The 17810-nt window shown below is 38.4% G+C and overlaps 2 protein-coding genes across 2 annotated transcripts in view; one reads left to right on the top strand and one right to left on the bottom strand.

Annotated features, from left to right (window-relative positions):
* Window positions 1-103: 103 nt before the first annotated feature.
* On the bottom strand, window positions 104-2061 carry rxfp3.3a2 (relaxin family peptide receptor 3.3a2). The gene has a single exon (XM_057346850.1). The coding sequence runs from the start codon at window positions 1910-1912 to the stop codon at window positions 719-721; it is 1194 nt and encodes a 397-aa protein (XP_057202833.1). The 5' UTR covers window positions 1913-2061; the 3' UTR covers window positions 104-718.
* An 880-nt stretch (window positions 2062-2941) lies between these two features.
* The window catches only part of LOC130562602 (A disintegrin and metalloproteinase with thrombospondin motifs 7), a 54561-nt gene continuing 39692 nt past the window's right edge, over window positions 2942-17810 (top strand). The window contains exons 1-8 of the mRNA XM_057347720.1: window positions 2942-3358; window positions 6208-6575; window positions 6787-6964; window positions 7087-7280; window positions 9486-9569; window positions 10053-10177; window positions 10863-11012; window positions 14419-14562. Coding sequence (XP_057203703.1) covers window positions 3229-3358; window positions 6208-6575; window positions 6787-6964; window positions 7087-7280; window positions 9486-9569; window positions 10053-10177; window positions 10863-11012; window positions 14419-14562 — 1373 coding nt within the window. The 5' untranslated portion in view covers window positions 2942-3228. The remainder of the gene's footprint in view (window positions 3359-6207; window positions 6576-6786; window positions 6965-7086; window positions 7281-9485; window positions 9570-10052; window positions 10178-10862; window positions 11013-14418; window positions 14563-17810) is intronic.

The raw sequence follows: 17810 nt of genomic DNA, 5'->3' as shown, positions 1-17810 counted from the left end.
TCACAGGTATTTACACGCTTTCAGTGATAGTTGAATGATAGTCTTTTTAGTCGTGACCGGGTTTAGCGGTTTAAATAAAACTCCAGGACTCCTCATTCGCTTATTGAAGATTTATTCTATTTAGCTTCTTGAGGATCTTAATTAACTTGATGATCATAACAGACAATAAACAGTGCTTGCAGAAGGAAATGAAATAAATGTGTTATCAGTAGATGAATCGAACCAAGCCTAATGGTGGATTTCACTCGGGTATCCATTCAGTTAAAGAGATGAAGTGAATGTAATATTTACATCTTATTCGAACGATATTACAGCATAAATACAATATGTATTTTCTTTTGCAAGCATGTCTTGCTGTCAAAATACTTCATACTGTACATCTTCGGTTTTCAATTTTATATTTACAAACACTTGTTTAATAACAATATACTGTAAATAACACTTACAGAACAAAATATACACAAACAGATTTAATATAATGCAAAAGCCGCCTTGTGTCACATGCAAAGACTATGACGACTGTATCATCAGATTTGGAGTCTGTGTTGTTGAGATAACAATAAAAATGTGCATATATTTTGCATTGTTAATTGTTCCATTGTTTGATGTCACATAATGTGTACAACATGATATGAGACACTGACACGAGCAAGTATTAAAATTAAACACCGTTAAAACATTCTGACATTCATAAGAACAGAAACATGTGTGCATTGTTTTAGCAGGTAACCTGTGCTGCATTAGTCCGAGCGGATTGCTGCGTGTCGATCACGTTTAAATGGACCCGAGTGTGTGCGTCATCCTGATTTTGATGCATGTCACAGCTGTATCCATGCAATTTTGCAGCTTTGGAAACAGGTGATGACACGCGCCAAAACAAACTATGCAACATCTTCCTAAACTCTCTTCTCATCAGACAATACAAAACTGGATTCAGACAACTATTCGTATGGGCGAGACAGACAGTCAAGGGGAAAATGTAAGTATGCACCATATAATACGATTTATCCCAGTTGACAGCGTTCAGTTTCACCAGGACGCCCCAAAGGGTGATGGCGTGGTTTGGCATCCAGCAAATAAAAAAGGAGAGGACCACCACGGTGACAGATTTGGTGACATTAGATCGCCTCCCTTGGTGATTTTTAACGACCCTTTGTCGAATAAACCTTAAAAGTAAGAGATAACATACCGACAGGATGAACATGGGCAGGATGAATGCAATGACTATTTTCTGAAGGTGATAAAGAGCAAGCCAATCGTGGCCATCTGGAAACCTGAGGAGACACAGTTTTTCACCTGCCACGACTGTCACCGTGGAGAAAATGGTAGTTGGAGCGGTGGCTATAGTCGCCAGTATCCACAACACAGCACAGATCCATTTCACAGATGCAGACCTTTTTCTAGAAGGGATCTTAAGGGCGGATGCGACAGACCAGTAACGAGTGATGCTCATAGCGGTGAGAAAAAACACGCTGGCGTACATGTTCATCACGGTGACCGATAAAATGATCTTGCACATGGCGTTACCAAACGGCCAGCTGAAATCCAGCGCCGTATCCACCGCCCAAAAAGGCAAAGTCAAGACAAACTGAAAGTCAGTCACGGCTAAATGGATGACAAATACGTTAATGGTGGATTTCTTTCGACCCTGCCGTACCTTCATCAAGAAGAACACCAAAAGGTTCCCGACCAGACCCACGGCGCACACCACGGAGTAGACCACCGAGATTATAATCCTCAGCACGAGGCTACCATCAGCAGTCACGTCGATATCCTCCAGACTGCTAAACTTGTGTGGATCCATTAAACTTTTGTTTAAAGTTCTAGTGTTGTTTAAAATGTCTCCCATTATTTCTGATCGGAGCGCGTCAACAGGTGCATGGATACGCACTGGTCTGTGCGCCGGACGCATATCACCTCAGTCACATTGTTTCACAGAGAAGGAAAACAAACATATTTCTGCAATGGTTTTAGATACGAGTACCGCTCTGTACTGGTAAGGGACGTGTTTGATCACGGTACACCTGACAACCAGTGGTTTATGGAGATGCGCGCTGGAAGCGCCCGCCCGCGCAGAGCGCGCACTGGATAATGCCACTGACCGTGCAGTTGACGTCATGCCATTTTAACACATTTTTTGAGTTATTTTCAACGAGGGATGAATAAACAGCACGAGATGTAAACTGATAAAAAGTAGACCATGATCATGTTATTAAATGCGCAAGTGTATACAGTAATATTTACAGTATCAAGCCCAAATATTTACAGAGGTATTTTTGTATATGTAAATGTCGTCGTCATTATCAAATTACATTGTTTAACTTTTACATTATGTTTTTATTATTTTAATAAATATGATAAAACTATTACGATAATATTTGCTATCCAGTTCTTGTTAATATATCACCAAAACCCCCCCTTATAATATCTACGAAGTCTTATCTCGTCTTCAAATGTCATCAAACATCTGGAATGTTTGTTTGATGGGACTGAGTTCATATTCATATGCAGTGAAATTATGTTTGCTACTGTGTCCACTAGAGGAGGCACTTGATAAACACAGATACATCAACAGCTCAGTGTTGTATAACTTTAACCGCTGGGATGTTATCAGAGATTTGACTCGGAATGGACTAGACCTATTTGTTTTTCATGCTAAAGTCGTTTCAAGATTTTAGTAATGCATTATAGAAGACCAATTTAATGTAATATTATGAGTGACATCTATATGAACGCGCAAATACGCGTTCACTCAACTGGGTAAAGCGCAACGCACGTATTAGTTAAAGTATTAAAGTACTTTGCATTCAGAATAAGCAAGCACGAAACAAAGCGGTAATGTGGATACTGACGCACCCGACACAAAGACAGATCCTCCCACGAGCCGAGAAGAGGGCGGGGCTTCAGCAAAGTTTTAGTGAAACAAAGTTTCAGCTGCAGTTCTGTGAGCGGCATCAGTAACAGTATTCACCCCGGCAAATATCTGGTAGTGTTGGACCTCAGACCACAAATACTCCGGGTTCATAGACTGCTGCCATGTTGCGTTATTTGTTTTGGATTGATGCGCATTGCAAAGTTTTGTTTAGACATATACAACAGCGTGCTTTTGTGTGATGGGTCCAAACCACCGATGCATTAGGCAGATGCAAAAAATACTATTAAAACTATTCGGATGTAAGTGGACAGTGGGTGTATGACGAGAGCTGGCTGAGTTATCATCTGTTTAAAATGATGCTTCCACTGGAATACACATTTAAAGTTCTTGGACCGGCCGGGTTTTCTCTTTACTTTGTAATCACAGCTGGACTTCTGTCCTCGCTCGAGAGCACAAAAACGAGCCGATTTAAGTCAGAAACAGGTGAGTGATTTTCACCATCGTTTTGAGCCTTTTATTGTTGCTTGACAGTTGACAATGTTTACACAATGGCGTTTAGCACGTATGCGCGTTTAGACACTGTTGCATTTGTCATTGCATGCCTAAAGTGAACTGTCATGCCATTTAGGTTACAAACCAAACAAGTTCAAAGAAAGACGTAAAAGATATGTTTTAAACATTTGACATTATCTGTATGTGTGATGGCGCATGCTGCTGTTTATTGTTGTGTTGGTGCTCCATGAATGCATCCATAAATTAAAGCTTCACACTTGGTGTTCTGTAGAGTTCAGTAGTGTAACTCAATATTCATCATCCTACTGTGTTCCCAGAGTCCCTAGTGTGGTTTCGAGCTATGTTTGCCCTGGTGAAGCATACCCCCCCCCACTCCATATCCCATTTCTGGGAGGAAATCCCACAATCCCTAACAATGTTTCCTCTGCTTCTGCAATAAAAGTGCTGCCAGTGAACAGGTAAAAGTTATATAACAGAGACTGTTAATGAGTCTGTGGGGTAATAGAAGAATATACAGAACGCTATTCTGAGATTGGTGAGTTATTTTATTCCCTATAATTGTTTCAACCTCAGGGGCTCACTGTGGAAAATCCAAACAAACGTTTGAAGCAATTAAATAAACACTATTTTTCAATAAATATGCAGCAGAACAGGGCCTTAGAGGTCAGTTATTTTTAATACTATTCACAGAAAGTAAATCATTGGTAAAATTGTTCCCAGTGTTTTTAAAAGTAGCCTAAAGAAACTTTAGAGGGTGTCAGAGAGTTATGTTCTAACTCGCTGGGAAAGCTTTTACTAAGGTCAAAGTAACTCCTCTGTAGGCCTGTAATGCATATTTCAGGTACTTTCTCGGGGTCGGAGAGGTGTAGCGATTTTCCAGAACTATGGAATTTTAGAGAGTGCCGTTGACCAATTAAAAATCCAAATTTCAGCCTCTGAGCAAGCTGAAAGGATTTCCCAGGAAAGTCAAATGACAAATGTTGAAACCTTGAAAGCAAGTTCAGTCCCAACAAAACATGAAGACAAACGTTTTTTAACACGATTGGGTTCTTAAAAAATTGTAAAGAGTTGAACGTGCATTCTTAATATGAACACAGGGGTGTTCGAAGATCAATTCTATTTAATTCACCCATTCTGCTGTTGTTTGAACAGAATGAGACACTTTAGCCTGTTGGTTTTATGATAATTCATGGATTTTCTCATGCATTATTAATTTGTTCCACACGAAACTAGAGAAGCATACGCAAGTGTATAACTGGATTTGATGCAGAGGATTACAGCTGTGTGCAACCGAATTGTAAAACGATATAAAGGAATTTAAATGATGAACTTGTTAAAACCTGCTGAAACCAAAGTGTGGCGCACAAAATCTTCCCAATCTGCCCAGCTCTTGTGAGAGAAGACGCATTGTCCAGTTTGTGAATGAATGATTCATTTGAGTAAGGATATTTTAATGAATCATTTGATCCATCTCACAAAACCAGCCTGAATTTTTTAATCCCAGACTGAGGGTTCTGTATATAAAACACATTCTATGCATAGAATGAGATAGATTATAACACTTTATACCACGGGGCTGTTGAATGCTTCAGTCTGATTGGTTGACAAACGTTCTGTATGCATTAACGTTCAGTTAAATGCACACCTATGAAGGTTTCCAGGTCTGCTGACCGCATTACAGTTCCATATCACTTCGCCAAGTTTAAACAACAGAGGTTATAGTGTAGCCTACAGGCCATCACCGCACACAGCACGCTGCTCGATAATGACAACTAATCGATAATGAAAATAGTTGTCAGCGAATTTCATTATCGATTAGTTGGTCTGTGACGTCACTTGCGAGCTGCGCAGTTATAAATCAAGCGCGTCCTCTTCCCTTTTGAATGTCCCTGCGCGAGGTGCGCAGGTTTAAAGTCAAACATGTCTCTCCGTGCAGCGCAAGTTTGCGTGATTTTTTTTTACTGCTGTGCTGAAGATAGAAACAATACAAGGAATAAATAATTTATTATCACTGGCTTTTCTGTCACATTACCGCAAACACGCAGGTGTGCGCGCGATCGCACTCACACACACCACGTGGCTCAAGCTTCTGAGTCCGTTCGCTCTAACGGAAATGAGATGCACAAGAAAGTAGTCCTACCATCAACAGCATTTTAAAGACGATAACATGACAAACATTGAAATTAAACATTTGAACAATGTCCTGTGGTGTGGTAACCGTGGTATAAGCGGAATAATTGACTCCAGTCCGTTCAATTATTTGAAAGTTAATGCAATAACGGGGTGTGCATTAACTTTAAAATAATTGAACATCCCATCGTCAATTATTCCCTACATTTATTATACAACACAACACTATATATTATATTTTTTAATATTGTCGCTGTCCTTCCGAAACCTCAGATGTCCAAATTCGCTGTTTTTAAGAAAAACACTGTACTTTTTTGTCGATTAAATACTGTGTTGTCAAAGTTGATAAGCACTTTTTAATACTTATTATTGGTTAGGTATTTGCAAAACCCTTTGACAAACATAAAGGATGACTAATAATATTGATATATGGCAACAACAACAAACAAATCACAAAATATGGAGATACATGGTTTCAGAAAGACAGCAGCGATTATATTATAATACTATTTGTATCTATGAAAAGGGATAGGTTGTTCCTGGTGCCATTTTCCTCAGTCGGTTGTTGAAAAATAAAACATATTGAGCGGGAAAAAATTGGTCATGTAGTTGTTTGTAAAACCAAGAAAAAGCAAAGTGACTGTTCTTTAAATAGTAATAAATGTGCATGAAACATGTTGTTTATATAGGTCCTTCTCTTGATGGAGTTTCCGACTATGAAGTTGTTCATCCTGTCAGAGTGGATTCAATTGGACACTTTCTGTCAAATCATGTTTCCCACCGTGTGAGTCGAGTTCAGAGAAGAGAGACGGGAAAGACCCCAGAGCGTCCGCCCCAGGTTTTCTACCATCTGCAGTATGGTGGTCAAGAGCTGCACTTTAATCTCACGCTGAACCCTCATCTGCTGGCACCCGGCTTCGTCACGGAGCGCAGATATGGTGGTCTTCAAGGGTCCACGCTACATGGCCATGGACATTCTCTCTGTTACTTTTTGGGAGACGTGAGGAGCAGCACGCTGAATGGGGGTCAAGCGTCTGTGAGCACCTGCAGTGGCCTGGTGAGTCTTTATATTCACAACATTTGAACACTTTACAACTGCTTTGATCTTTCATTTAAAAGACATCATGAATAAAGAATCCAGTTTACAGAAGCCGTCTACATGCCCATCTGGGGTCACGACTACATCGATCAAGATTTGGTGCACAATATGTGGGTACTCAAGCATTTTTATTGTAACTCCGTTGGCGTTGACCTCTTGTTTTCTGTAGTCCGGACTCTTCCAACTCTCTGGAGAGGAATTCTTCATTAGCCCCTTGGAACCGACACCAGAAGAGTCCACACCGCAGGCTCATGCCATCTATAAGCGACACGCTGACCAGTCAGAACACCAGCTGCCGCAGTCTCTGTTTGGGGAGCACATGGGCAACGGGACCTGCGGGGTCAAAGGTCAGTCTCTGGGGTGCTGGACATTGATAGGGCAAAATAACTTAGTCCAAATGACGGCTTTCAAACAGCAGAACTCTTCGCATCATCCAAATGTCGGGTTATATAATGTTTGGCTCTCTCAGATCCTCGGGGAGTCGTGGAGCAGGTGGACAGGCGGAGAGAGCGCTGGGAAAGACGACAGCGCCGCAGACGGATTACGCAGCGCTCTATAAGCACGGAGAAGTGGGTAGAGACTCTGGTGGTGGCCGATCCTAAAATGGTGGAGTACCACGGTAGCAAAGGAGTCGTGAGCTATGTGCTCTCAGTCATGAATATTGTGAGTAACTGTGAAATCCATGGTATGCTCAGACTTTCCAATGTCAGTCATGTTCTGTTTCCAAGTTGTCCCAAAAAGACCAGTTTCCAAGTTTCCAAATCCACGCGCTTCTTTGCTTTCCATTCTCAAGCCTGATGTTTTGTTTCGGCTAATCCTTATTTCCCCTCCTGAACTTCCACCTCACTGACTCTCTCAGATGGTTACATGTGCCTTCAGGGCAGCTTCTGTTAGGATCCAAGTCAGCTGACCTCGCTCCTGTCTGTTTTTTCCTAAATATACGCTGTCTGGCTTCTGTGTTTGAAGAGCATGCAGAGGAAAAGGCCTCAGGAAAAGTAGCATTCCCTGCCAGACACTTGTTTGGCATTGAAGATCATTACATAAAGGGGAAACATTCCATTATCTTTAATTTCCTCTACGGCAGCTGTGCTTCTGTTGGATTGTCATACTGCTTATGAGTTAGCAGGGATTTAGATTGAATTCCCAAAGCTTACTTTATTTCACATCATTACTGTTGTTTTAATTTCCAGGCTGAAAGAGTTTGGGATTTGGATCCTTGTTTTCTCCAGTTTGTCAATATAGACCGTTTCATGAGACGCGCACGCCAGGACTGCAGTTAACTTTCGGTCTGTGTTTAGCTAGTGTCTAATAATATAACTATTTATATTTAATTTAATTTATGTTAATATTCATTTGTATTATTAATTTATTGTATAATAATTATATTAAATAATCGATGTTGAAATTTGTTGTATGTTCATTTTATTAAATCGACAATTTGTTGAATGGGCTTGTAGTTTGGTGGCATTTAAAGAAACCGTATGGTAGATTGACATCTAGAGGTTGAGCTTGGTATCACAGTCTAAATTCAAAATATTGGAGAGACAAGTTTAGTCAAGTAACGCTTCTTCTCGGTTTCTTTTGCTTGTTATCAGAAATAATCTACAGGCACTCTATTGTTTGCGAATGTGTACCGGAAGTTAAGTGCAGTCAACGAATGTTTATGTTGTCACTTTGAAACCGTCTATAGTGCTATCAATTTGGAAAGCATAGATGGAGAGGTGGTAGGGTAACCGAGTTGTGCAGGAAGACTTTGTGTTATTTCTCCAGCTCTGCGGTTTACGCTTTCTATCAAAATTCAGTTTGGTTTATGAAGGTCACTATGTAGTAACCAAAAGTATTAACCTTGCAAACACATGGCTGCTAATGCAAAATATGTTTCAACTCCTGCTGGCTATTTTCCACATAGTCTTAATCCAGCTCATCCATGAAATGTCCAGTGTATGAAATTTAGCGCCATCTAGCGGTGAGGTTACGAACTGCAGCTCTAGTTAAAAAACACCTCTTGTTTGAACGCAGAGGATCTTTGATCTGTTTAATGAAATTCTGTTGGAAAAGCTTCAGGATGTTGTCAACAATTGACAGTTTAGCTTCAGGAGTCTTTCATCAACTTGAGTACCAAAGAGACACTGTACACCAGACTCAAGTATTGTTAGATGATTAGATTCTTTGGTTTGCTGTTTACCGATTCAGTTGAAAGCAGAAATTGTTTGCGCCACATGTCTTTTCGTATAGTTTCTCACATGTGCTCTCCAGCAAACATACTCGTGTTTGTTCACTGTGCCATTGTTGCTAAAAATGATAAATGATAGCAGGGTGTTTTTAATGGTTTGTACCTGTGGTCTAGTTTAAAATGATTCTTCCTGAACGGAAGCTCCACATTACAGAGTTCTTGTGTTATTAGCGCACATGAGAAATCAAGGCTAAGCGACCATTAAATGTGCCTGAGATGTAATTGATGAGGGCAGAACAGCATTAAGAGTGCCTCATTAATTCACCGAAGGACTGTGGAATGAGAAAAAAATGCCCCGTCTCGCACCTTTTCTGACTTCAAGGAGAACTTGGGTACGAGAGCAGAACTTATAAGTACTTCAGCAGAAAGTCGGTGAATGCAAAACTTATGTAAAGGCGCGCGATTATCGTCTCGGTGTGGACAGGCCATAATCATGTTATTTAGCATTTGTTTGATTACATCAATAGCAATAATTACTGTAAATCACATAATATCATTGTAAATGAATATAAGGTACTATTTTTACAAAACAAATTGTTATCAGCCGAGATGTCTAAATTCACTATGATTCAAATGAACCTACAATATAGATGTTATTTTAATATTTCACACACCCACATGTGAATGTTTTACAGGTCGCAGGTCTGTTTCGGGACGCCAGCATTGGAAATGCCATCAACATTGTAGTTGTGCGTCTCATTCTGCTGGAAAATGACGAGGTGAGATGATGAAGATGAAGCACAGACCTAACGCTGAATGAGCTTAGAGACTCTAAAAAGTCACGTAGCATATGGAAACATGGATATAAATGTATTTTTCATCTTTGGGGCGCTTCAAATAAAGCTTTAAACCTCTTAAAGCTGCAGAAAAAAACACGGTAACAATGCATTTTGTTGTGGCTTGTTGCTTTTGTAGAACCCTGAGAACAGAAATCAAATTTGTTACATTGCTTTTCAATAATATATTTAATAAATCAATTCTTCAATCCAATAATATTGTTAAATCAGTCTAAATTTTGTACATTATATGTAAGGTTAATATTATAAATAACAATCTATAAAATTAGTTAATTTATTTTTCGAAATGACACCACACAAAACATGTTGTCAAACATACATTTTTGAAGTTATGTTTTATTGAATGGATGACTTTTGGGTATTTATTTAGTGAATGCATGAAATTGTATGTGGTTTTGTCCTCAGGAGGATTTAAAGATTAGTCATCATGCAGACAACAGTCTCAACAGCTTCTGTAAATGGCAGAAGAACATTAATATGAAAGGTGATGAGCATCCAGTTCATCATGACGTGTCTGTTCTGCTCACCAGGTATGTGCCGTAGTTATCATTCATTTCTTGACAATTATGCTGTCAATCACACAACATTTAATTTACGTGTGTGTGTGTGTGTGTGTGTTTGTGTGTGTTTATATCCCGGTGGGGGCCTAAACCTGAATGCACACCGTGGGGACCAAAATTCATGTCCCCATGGGCAAAAAAGCTTATAAATTGTACAGAACAATATTTTTTAAAAATCTAAAAATGCAAAAAGGTTTCAGTATTAAAAAACAGTATAAAAAACATTACGCCTGTGGACTGTCCCCACGGAGATAGTAAACCAGACGTGTGTGTGTGAGAGAGAGAGAAAGCAGCTGTAATCACAACCAATCCGTTTTTCATGAATCATACAGAGCAGAATCAAACTTCTAATCTTATCTTGAATAAATGCATGAATAATATTGAAAATATAAATTTAATTTAACACTTTCTATTGGCATGCGTTATCGTTGACAGCCCTGTTTTATATTTTCATTCACGCGATTGCCTTTCGCTTTATACAATTCCATTTTTTTTGAGAGAGAGTTTAATTAAGGTTTTGATTAGAGACATACTAATTGCTTCATCTTTATACGCTTTATGATTCAAGCAAACCTAAAGATCCATGTGTTTATTTATAAGGTGATTACTATCAATATTAATTCTGTAACAGGTTTACCACATTTCTGTGATACAGGAAAGACATCTGCGCAGCTATAAATAAGCCATGCGAGACGTTAGGTCTGTCTCACGTGGCTGGAATGTGTCAACCTCATCGCAGCTGCAGCATCAATGAAGATACGGGCCTGCCCGTCGCATTTACAATAGCACATGAGCTCGGCCACAAGTAAGTCCTGTAAATCAAATTATAGATCACTCACTCTTAAAGAGAGACATACTGTCATAATTTTGTTCACCCTCGTGTCATACATTTTTTTTTGTGGAACACTGGGTGTTCCACAAAGTGGGTTTGTGTCTACGCAATGGAAGTCAAAGAGAGCCAGTGTTCTTCGAAATATCTTCTGCAGAAAGGCACACAGGTTTGGCATGACATGAGGGCGAAAGATTTTTCATTGCTGATATGTACTTTACCGGTTGAAACTTTGAACACACCTGACTAAATTTATGCTTCATCTCAAAAACCATTTGAACTTTCTCTCAAAACAGATTTCGGAAGCAATACCTTGAAACTCGAAGGTCACCACAATCTCACAATTATCTAAATTGCTTATTTTGCTCAAGGTGTCTTTGATGAAACATGCATAAACAGTTTTCTAGGCCACCAGCCACTGAATATTTCTCTCTCATTATTCTTAAGTAGAAAGCTGAACCAGTCTTTCTTTTAAAACATGCGAGAAGAGACGCTCTCTCGGACCAATTACACCATTAAAGTTACCGAATCAATTTCACCACCCTCTCTCATCTCTTATTTTTCAATGAGATCAATTTCACTCATTGCATTTAGTTCCGTTCAGGATCATGTGAAATCGTTTGTAAAAACGTCAGTGTACATCATAGACTATTGTGTAAATGAACGTTGCCTGAAAATGGCTTTCATGCTTTGAGAAGCCTTAATGGATGAATCCACGAAGGAGAATTTTCCTCTTCACAGAAGCGTTGTATTAAACGCAGGCCGGTGTGTTACATGTCGTATTATGGAGTTTTAGCAGAGCTGGTGCTTTGACTCGTTTGATCTTGTTTCGCTTGTTCTGCCGCACAGACCCTTCATAAATGTTTGTGGTCACACCATGTGGAGATATAAACAATGATATCATGATAACAGCAGGACTCAAACAAGTAAGAGACATTTTTCTGTGCTTGTTATATCTGGACACAAAAGCAAAGGTGTGCAACTTGTATTTTTGTTTAGGCGCTTATAATATAACTTTGAGCTGTAAAGCTGTGCAAGTTGTATTTTCAGTGGTGGAACTACTTTTCCAGATGGACGAACGTCTGGATGTACATTACAGATGTCTTTTCTGTGTGTGGAGTTTGGTCTGTGTAAACAGTGCTTAATGTATACAGTAGATACATCGCCTCATTTCTGGTATCTGTACATGATGGTGTACTTACATGCATGAATGATCAAATAAGGATTGTAATTAATATACGTAATAAAGTTGTAACAATTAGTAAAAAAATTACATATAAATATTATGACAAGACACACGAAAACTGTGATAAAAATCAAGATTATCACATAAAAAAATACATTTTCCTAAATACATGTAAATATATTACTGTTGTATTGTTAATAAGTGAATATGAACTTGTTTTCTTTGCAGTATAGGTTGTTTGTACAATGCACATTACTGCGCGAAGTGCAGGTGGAGGGCAGCAGGTGATTTTCTCTGTAGGAATTCACTATCACAAACTCAAAATTCCTACATTTTGCGTTAACGTTCAAATCGATCAAACTATGAAACCACAAGGTGTTTATATTGTGTAGCAAAAGTTGATGTTCATGAAGGGGGAACATGCGAGTATTGACTGAGAAACAGAGATAAAAGTGGTTTGTAAACCTAAATCTGCGGTCAGGAGGAGCTGAGCCGGGTAACTTTTTTAAAAAGGCTTAACTAGGTTTAACGTACCTAAACAACGACCAGGTGAGCTCAAACATCTGTCAAACCTTGTAATAAACACTAGCTGCTGTAAAAAGAACGAGTCTTTATTAAACGGATAAAGTGATCAATCTCGCGTTAAGCGTTTCTTGCCCATAGAAATCCATTATAAGGAAACAGCTTAACCTACCGAAACAACTACGTAAAATGTAATTTCTGTTAAACCTTAATTGTAATAAACACTAGCTCTTGTTAAAAGAACAAGCTCTTATTCCGGGGATAAGAATAGTCTCACGTTAAGCTTGCTCGTCATAGAAGTTCATTACGAAGAAAGCAAATAACGTGGCTGAAGGCAGCGACAAACTGAGAACATAAAACTTTTCAGTTATCATGTTTATGTTTGATATCAGTAATAAACAAATGTATTTATTTTGGTTTTCTGTGGTGGATGTTTCGGTACGGTACGTTAAGCAGTTTCCTTTTAATGAACCTCTAAGGGGCGATTCACATTTCGCGCCTTATGCGCGCGCATATTCGTTATTTTAAATTTAGACGCGCGGCAAGGGTGCTCAAATAGGGGGCGACACGTTTTTCTAGGCGCGTCAGCGCCGCATCGAGATGAAAATATTTCAAGTTTTCGGAACCATCCAACCAATACTATAGACAAGCTCAGACAAGATGGAGACACAGATGATCACATCATTAATAAATCTAGTAGCAGAGTTATTGCAAGGTATTTTCAGTGCGTATAATCCATATATCCTTTGTTCATACCTCCTCGTCTAAACGGCTAGCGTGGCCCATGGTTGCTTAGCAACGACAGACGCCAGGAGAGCTCAAACTCCTAGGCACTTTGGAAAAAAGCAGTGCGGCTCGTGTTTTCTGTGCGGTTTTAGACACGAAAGTGAATCACCCCTATGGGGAAGAAACGCTTCACACCAGACTTTTTGTTTAATCCGTTTAATAAGGGCACGTTCTTTGACCAGAAGCAAGTGTTTATTACAAGTAAGGGTTGACAGAAATTTTGGCTTACCTGTTCGTTGTTTAGGTTGTAAAACATAGGTCTTTTGAGTTTGTGATAGTGAATTTCTATGGAGATAATCACTTGCTGCCCACCATCGGCACTCCGCGCGTCATCAAAACCACGTGATGGCAAACAACCTATTTGAGGTCTGAAAAAATACAGAGCATCTTTTCTGTTATTTTCACCTGTTTCTCCAGGTTTTATTTTCTGCAAATAAATGCAAATAGAAAGAGTGTTTTCATTTGAAATTTGGGAGAACATTTTTTAGTATTTCACAGAATGAAACAAAAATGATATTTTTACCTAAACGCAAACATGTAAATAAAAAAACTGAAAATATTCTGAAATGGTCTCTTAATTTTTTCCTGCGGCTGTATAAGTAGATTGAGTGCAGGGAGACTGACTCGATTACATCACTGGCAATGCTTCATGGAAGTAGACAATCGCCACTGAGGTCCTTGCGATCTCTTTGATAAAAAATCTATGTCGACATGCATAAAATATATACAATTTTAGCTGCATTATAGCTTTGTGCTCTTTAATAATCTCAGGCAACCCATGAAGTTTTGTCTACAGTTCCTCATGCTCTGTGTTTCGTCACAGATTGAGTTGTGAGTCTCTGAGCCAGATATCTCATGCTCACGCTCAGATCTGCTCTTATGTCACAGCTTTGGAGTGCAGCATGATGGCCATGGTAATGATTGTGAGCCCATCGGGAAAAGACCCTTTGTGATGTCTCCCCAGCTTCTGTACGGCACGTCTCCACCAAACTGGTCCCGCTGCAGCCGCGACTACATCACACGCTTCCTCGAGTGAGTGAAATACATGTTACTGTTCTCTTTATTTTCACCATTAATCGCATCCAGAATAAAAATATGCGTTTACATGTCTGTTTACTGTGCATATTCATTTTGTATTTATAAAAACATACACATGCATATATTTAAGAAAAATATACAATATAAAAATCAATAAATGTTCATATATAATTTAAGTTATATGTATTTTAATTAATTATATATAAATCGAAATATTTCCTAAATATCTACAAGTATGTGTGCGTGTATGTGTTTATAAATACAAAAAAATATGCACAGTACACAGACATGTATTACGTAAAAACAAAATTTTATTCTGGATGCGATTAATTGTTTAACTTTATTTCTTTGTGTACTTTTTGCCATTTATATTGGTAGGTGTTTTAGAGAGATGGTTTGTGGTACCATATTGCATAATGCTGGTTAGTTTTGAAAAATGGTTATATTTACACTGTAATATCTGAATTAATAATAAAAAATGATATTTCTGTAAAAATGTTTTTACACTTTTTAAAACCCAGTGGTCATGAACGACTTGAAGCATGAATAACTAAAATTTATTTGTTGTAAGATGTGGGACCCTGGTGTTGAAAATTGGGGAGCAGCAGATCTTGCATCAAAAAGGCATGTGCATGTTGAACCCTGAGCCACTACTCTTTGACTCTCTGAAAGCCTTATTTTATACGTTGAGCAATTGTAGCTTGATTGCGGGTGAAACAACATTTGCATTAAAAACAACAATGGCCAGTTTTGTGAAATGGCACAAATTGGAGTCTCATTTTAACACTCCGTTTCTTCTGTAGCTTTAAGGGAAGTTAATGGAGTTCATTGAAACGCTGCTTGACCATTGCCGCTTTATCCATCATGTATTTTAGTCTCTCAACAAGCTGCCTCTGTCTTTCTTGACCTTTGTATGTGTGTGTTGCCAAGGGCGATGCGAATGGCTGAGATTTCCCAAGAAGGAACAAGAGCGTGTTGAGTCTGCCGTCACAGTCACGCCAGTTCTGCTGGCCTCCATATGGAGCACATTAGATAAAGTTTGACTGCTGAGGCGGCACAGCAGGGAGTGACGGGATGGGGTACACTTATGATATTTAGGCCAGACAGATTCGTAAGGAATTGGGTAACTGGTTTATCTTAACAGCTTGAATGATTGCTTAGGACTGCAGCATTAGTGTGTTTTACAATCTTGGACATGTGAGAGTCATTTCATTGTTAATGCTTTTGAGATCAGCGTTTGGATAGTTGCACTCGAAGCAAAAGTGCTAGATTAGTGAGAGTGGCCAAGTGGCCTTTTTTAGACGCTAATCTTGGGAAAATAGTCGTGTAACATACGATATGCAGACGTGGTATCAACAGTTAAAGGAACAGTTTAGCCACAAATAAAAATTCTGTCTTCATTTACTCACCCCCAAGTTGTTCCAAATCTGTATTTGTTCTGTTGAACACAAAATGAGAAATTTAGAAGAATTAAGGAAAACAAACAGTTCTGGGGCTCTTTTGACTACCATTGTATTTTTTCCTACTATGGTAGTCAATAGTGACCAAGAACTGTTTGGTTACAAGCATCTTCCAAATATCTTTCTCTGTGTTCATCAGAACAAAGACATTTACAAAGATTTGGATCAACTCGAGGGTGAGTAAATGATGACAGAACTTTTATTTTAGGGTGAACTGTCCCTTTAAATGTAATGTAAATTTGTTTTTGTGAGCACGACTCGGATTAATCCAATACAATTTAGATTGATCATTATTATATCATTATTTTTTGTATAGTATAGCATTACATTATTAATAAAATAGTGTAATGTCATTCATATAAATATTTATTTGTATACTGTATATATTTAGTATTCTCTTGGGGTAAAATGTGACAAAATTTGAAAATATGTCTGTGAAAACACAGCTGAAGTTTTTTTTTGTGATTTACTGTTTTCTAAATAAAATCGTCCAACATAATGTAAAGAACATTCTGTGGAAATATAGTCTTGATATCTTTAATATTATCTTTAATATTTTCTTAGTAAGGCAAAAATTTAAATCATATTGAATTTAATGATTGAAATCAAACTTTGTTTCTTGTTATTTCATAACTAGATTTTAAGACTTTAGGCTGGTTTTTACAGGCAAGGTCACATATCTTGCTTAAAGAAAAAAAATAACACATTACATTATCATAAAAAAAGATTTTGTACACTGTAAAACTTAGTTTTGCAGCAGGTTTGCCAGTAACTTACAGTGTAAGTTGATTAGCGCACAACATAAAATGTGTAATACAGATCAGTAAAGGTCTTTGCACATACAGTCCGAAATTTCGTTATGCGTATTTTCGTATTTGGCGCTCATATGTACTGTGTCTCTGAACTGTCAAAACGCCTCTCAAAATGCTTGCTACGGATGCGAAAACGCAGAAAATCGAACCAAGTCCGAATTTTTTTATGACGGACGAAAATATCGGAGGCAGTGTGTAAATGTGATTGTCACAACGTGAGGTCGTATTTATTTTTTAACATGCGGAAATTTCGGACGCAAATTTCGGACTCAATGTGCAATGGCCTTAAGTATGGTATTTTGACTAAATATTTGATCCAGGACACCATTAAACCATTTCAGTGTTAAAGGTTTGTTACAAAATCAGATGCAAAATAATAATCATATAAAACACAATATTTTATGTTGCCGATACAGAGTTTGCCGATACGTCAATTTGATAGCGAGGTTTGAAGGCCGAATTCATTGAGAGGTTGTTGTACAAGTGTTCTGTTAGCAAAACCCAATCGCTATGTTTGTCCTGGACTGCCCTGTAGCCGTTATAGACTTATGAAACCCGCAGTACTGTCTATGTGATAAGAGGCTAACATACTACAGATTGCATTTATCGTGACACAACTTTTTCTCTGTCTCTGCTTAACCGGACCAAAACATTTGTGGGTTTCTAAAATCATGCTGTATTTCAAGCAGCATATATTTGGTTATTCTTAGCATCAGTTTCGACTGCTGTGTGTATTTCTGTACTGCTATTTGACCCAATTACATATTCTAGCTGACATGAAACGAAACGGATTACTATATTGAAATAAGTGGACGTCGACCAGTCTCATATGGTGTTCACAGACCAACCACTGACCATCTGTTTTATGGTGTGCATAAAAATAGTAAGAGCTTTCGCCAAGACACAAAGTTGTGTTTAGAAATTGCCAGGCTGCTATAATTCACCGCGTCACTTTCAAGACGTATTTGCT

The sequence above is a fragment of the Triplophysa rosa genome, linkage group LG1 (assembly GCF_024868665.1).
Source record: "Triplophysa rosa linkage group LG1, Trosa_1v2, whole genome shotgun sequence".
Taxonomy (NCBI): Eukaryota; Metazoa; Chordata; class Actinopteri; order Cypriniformes; family Nemacheilidae; genus Triplophysa; species Triplophysa rosa.
This window is presented reverse-complemented; position numbering and strand designations above follow the sequence as displayed.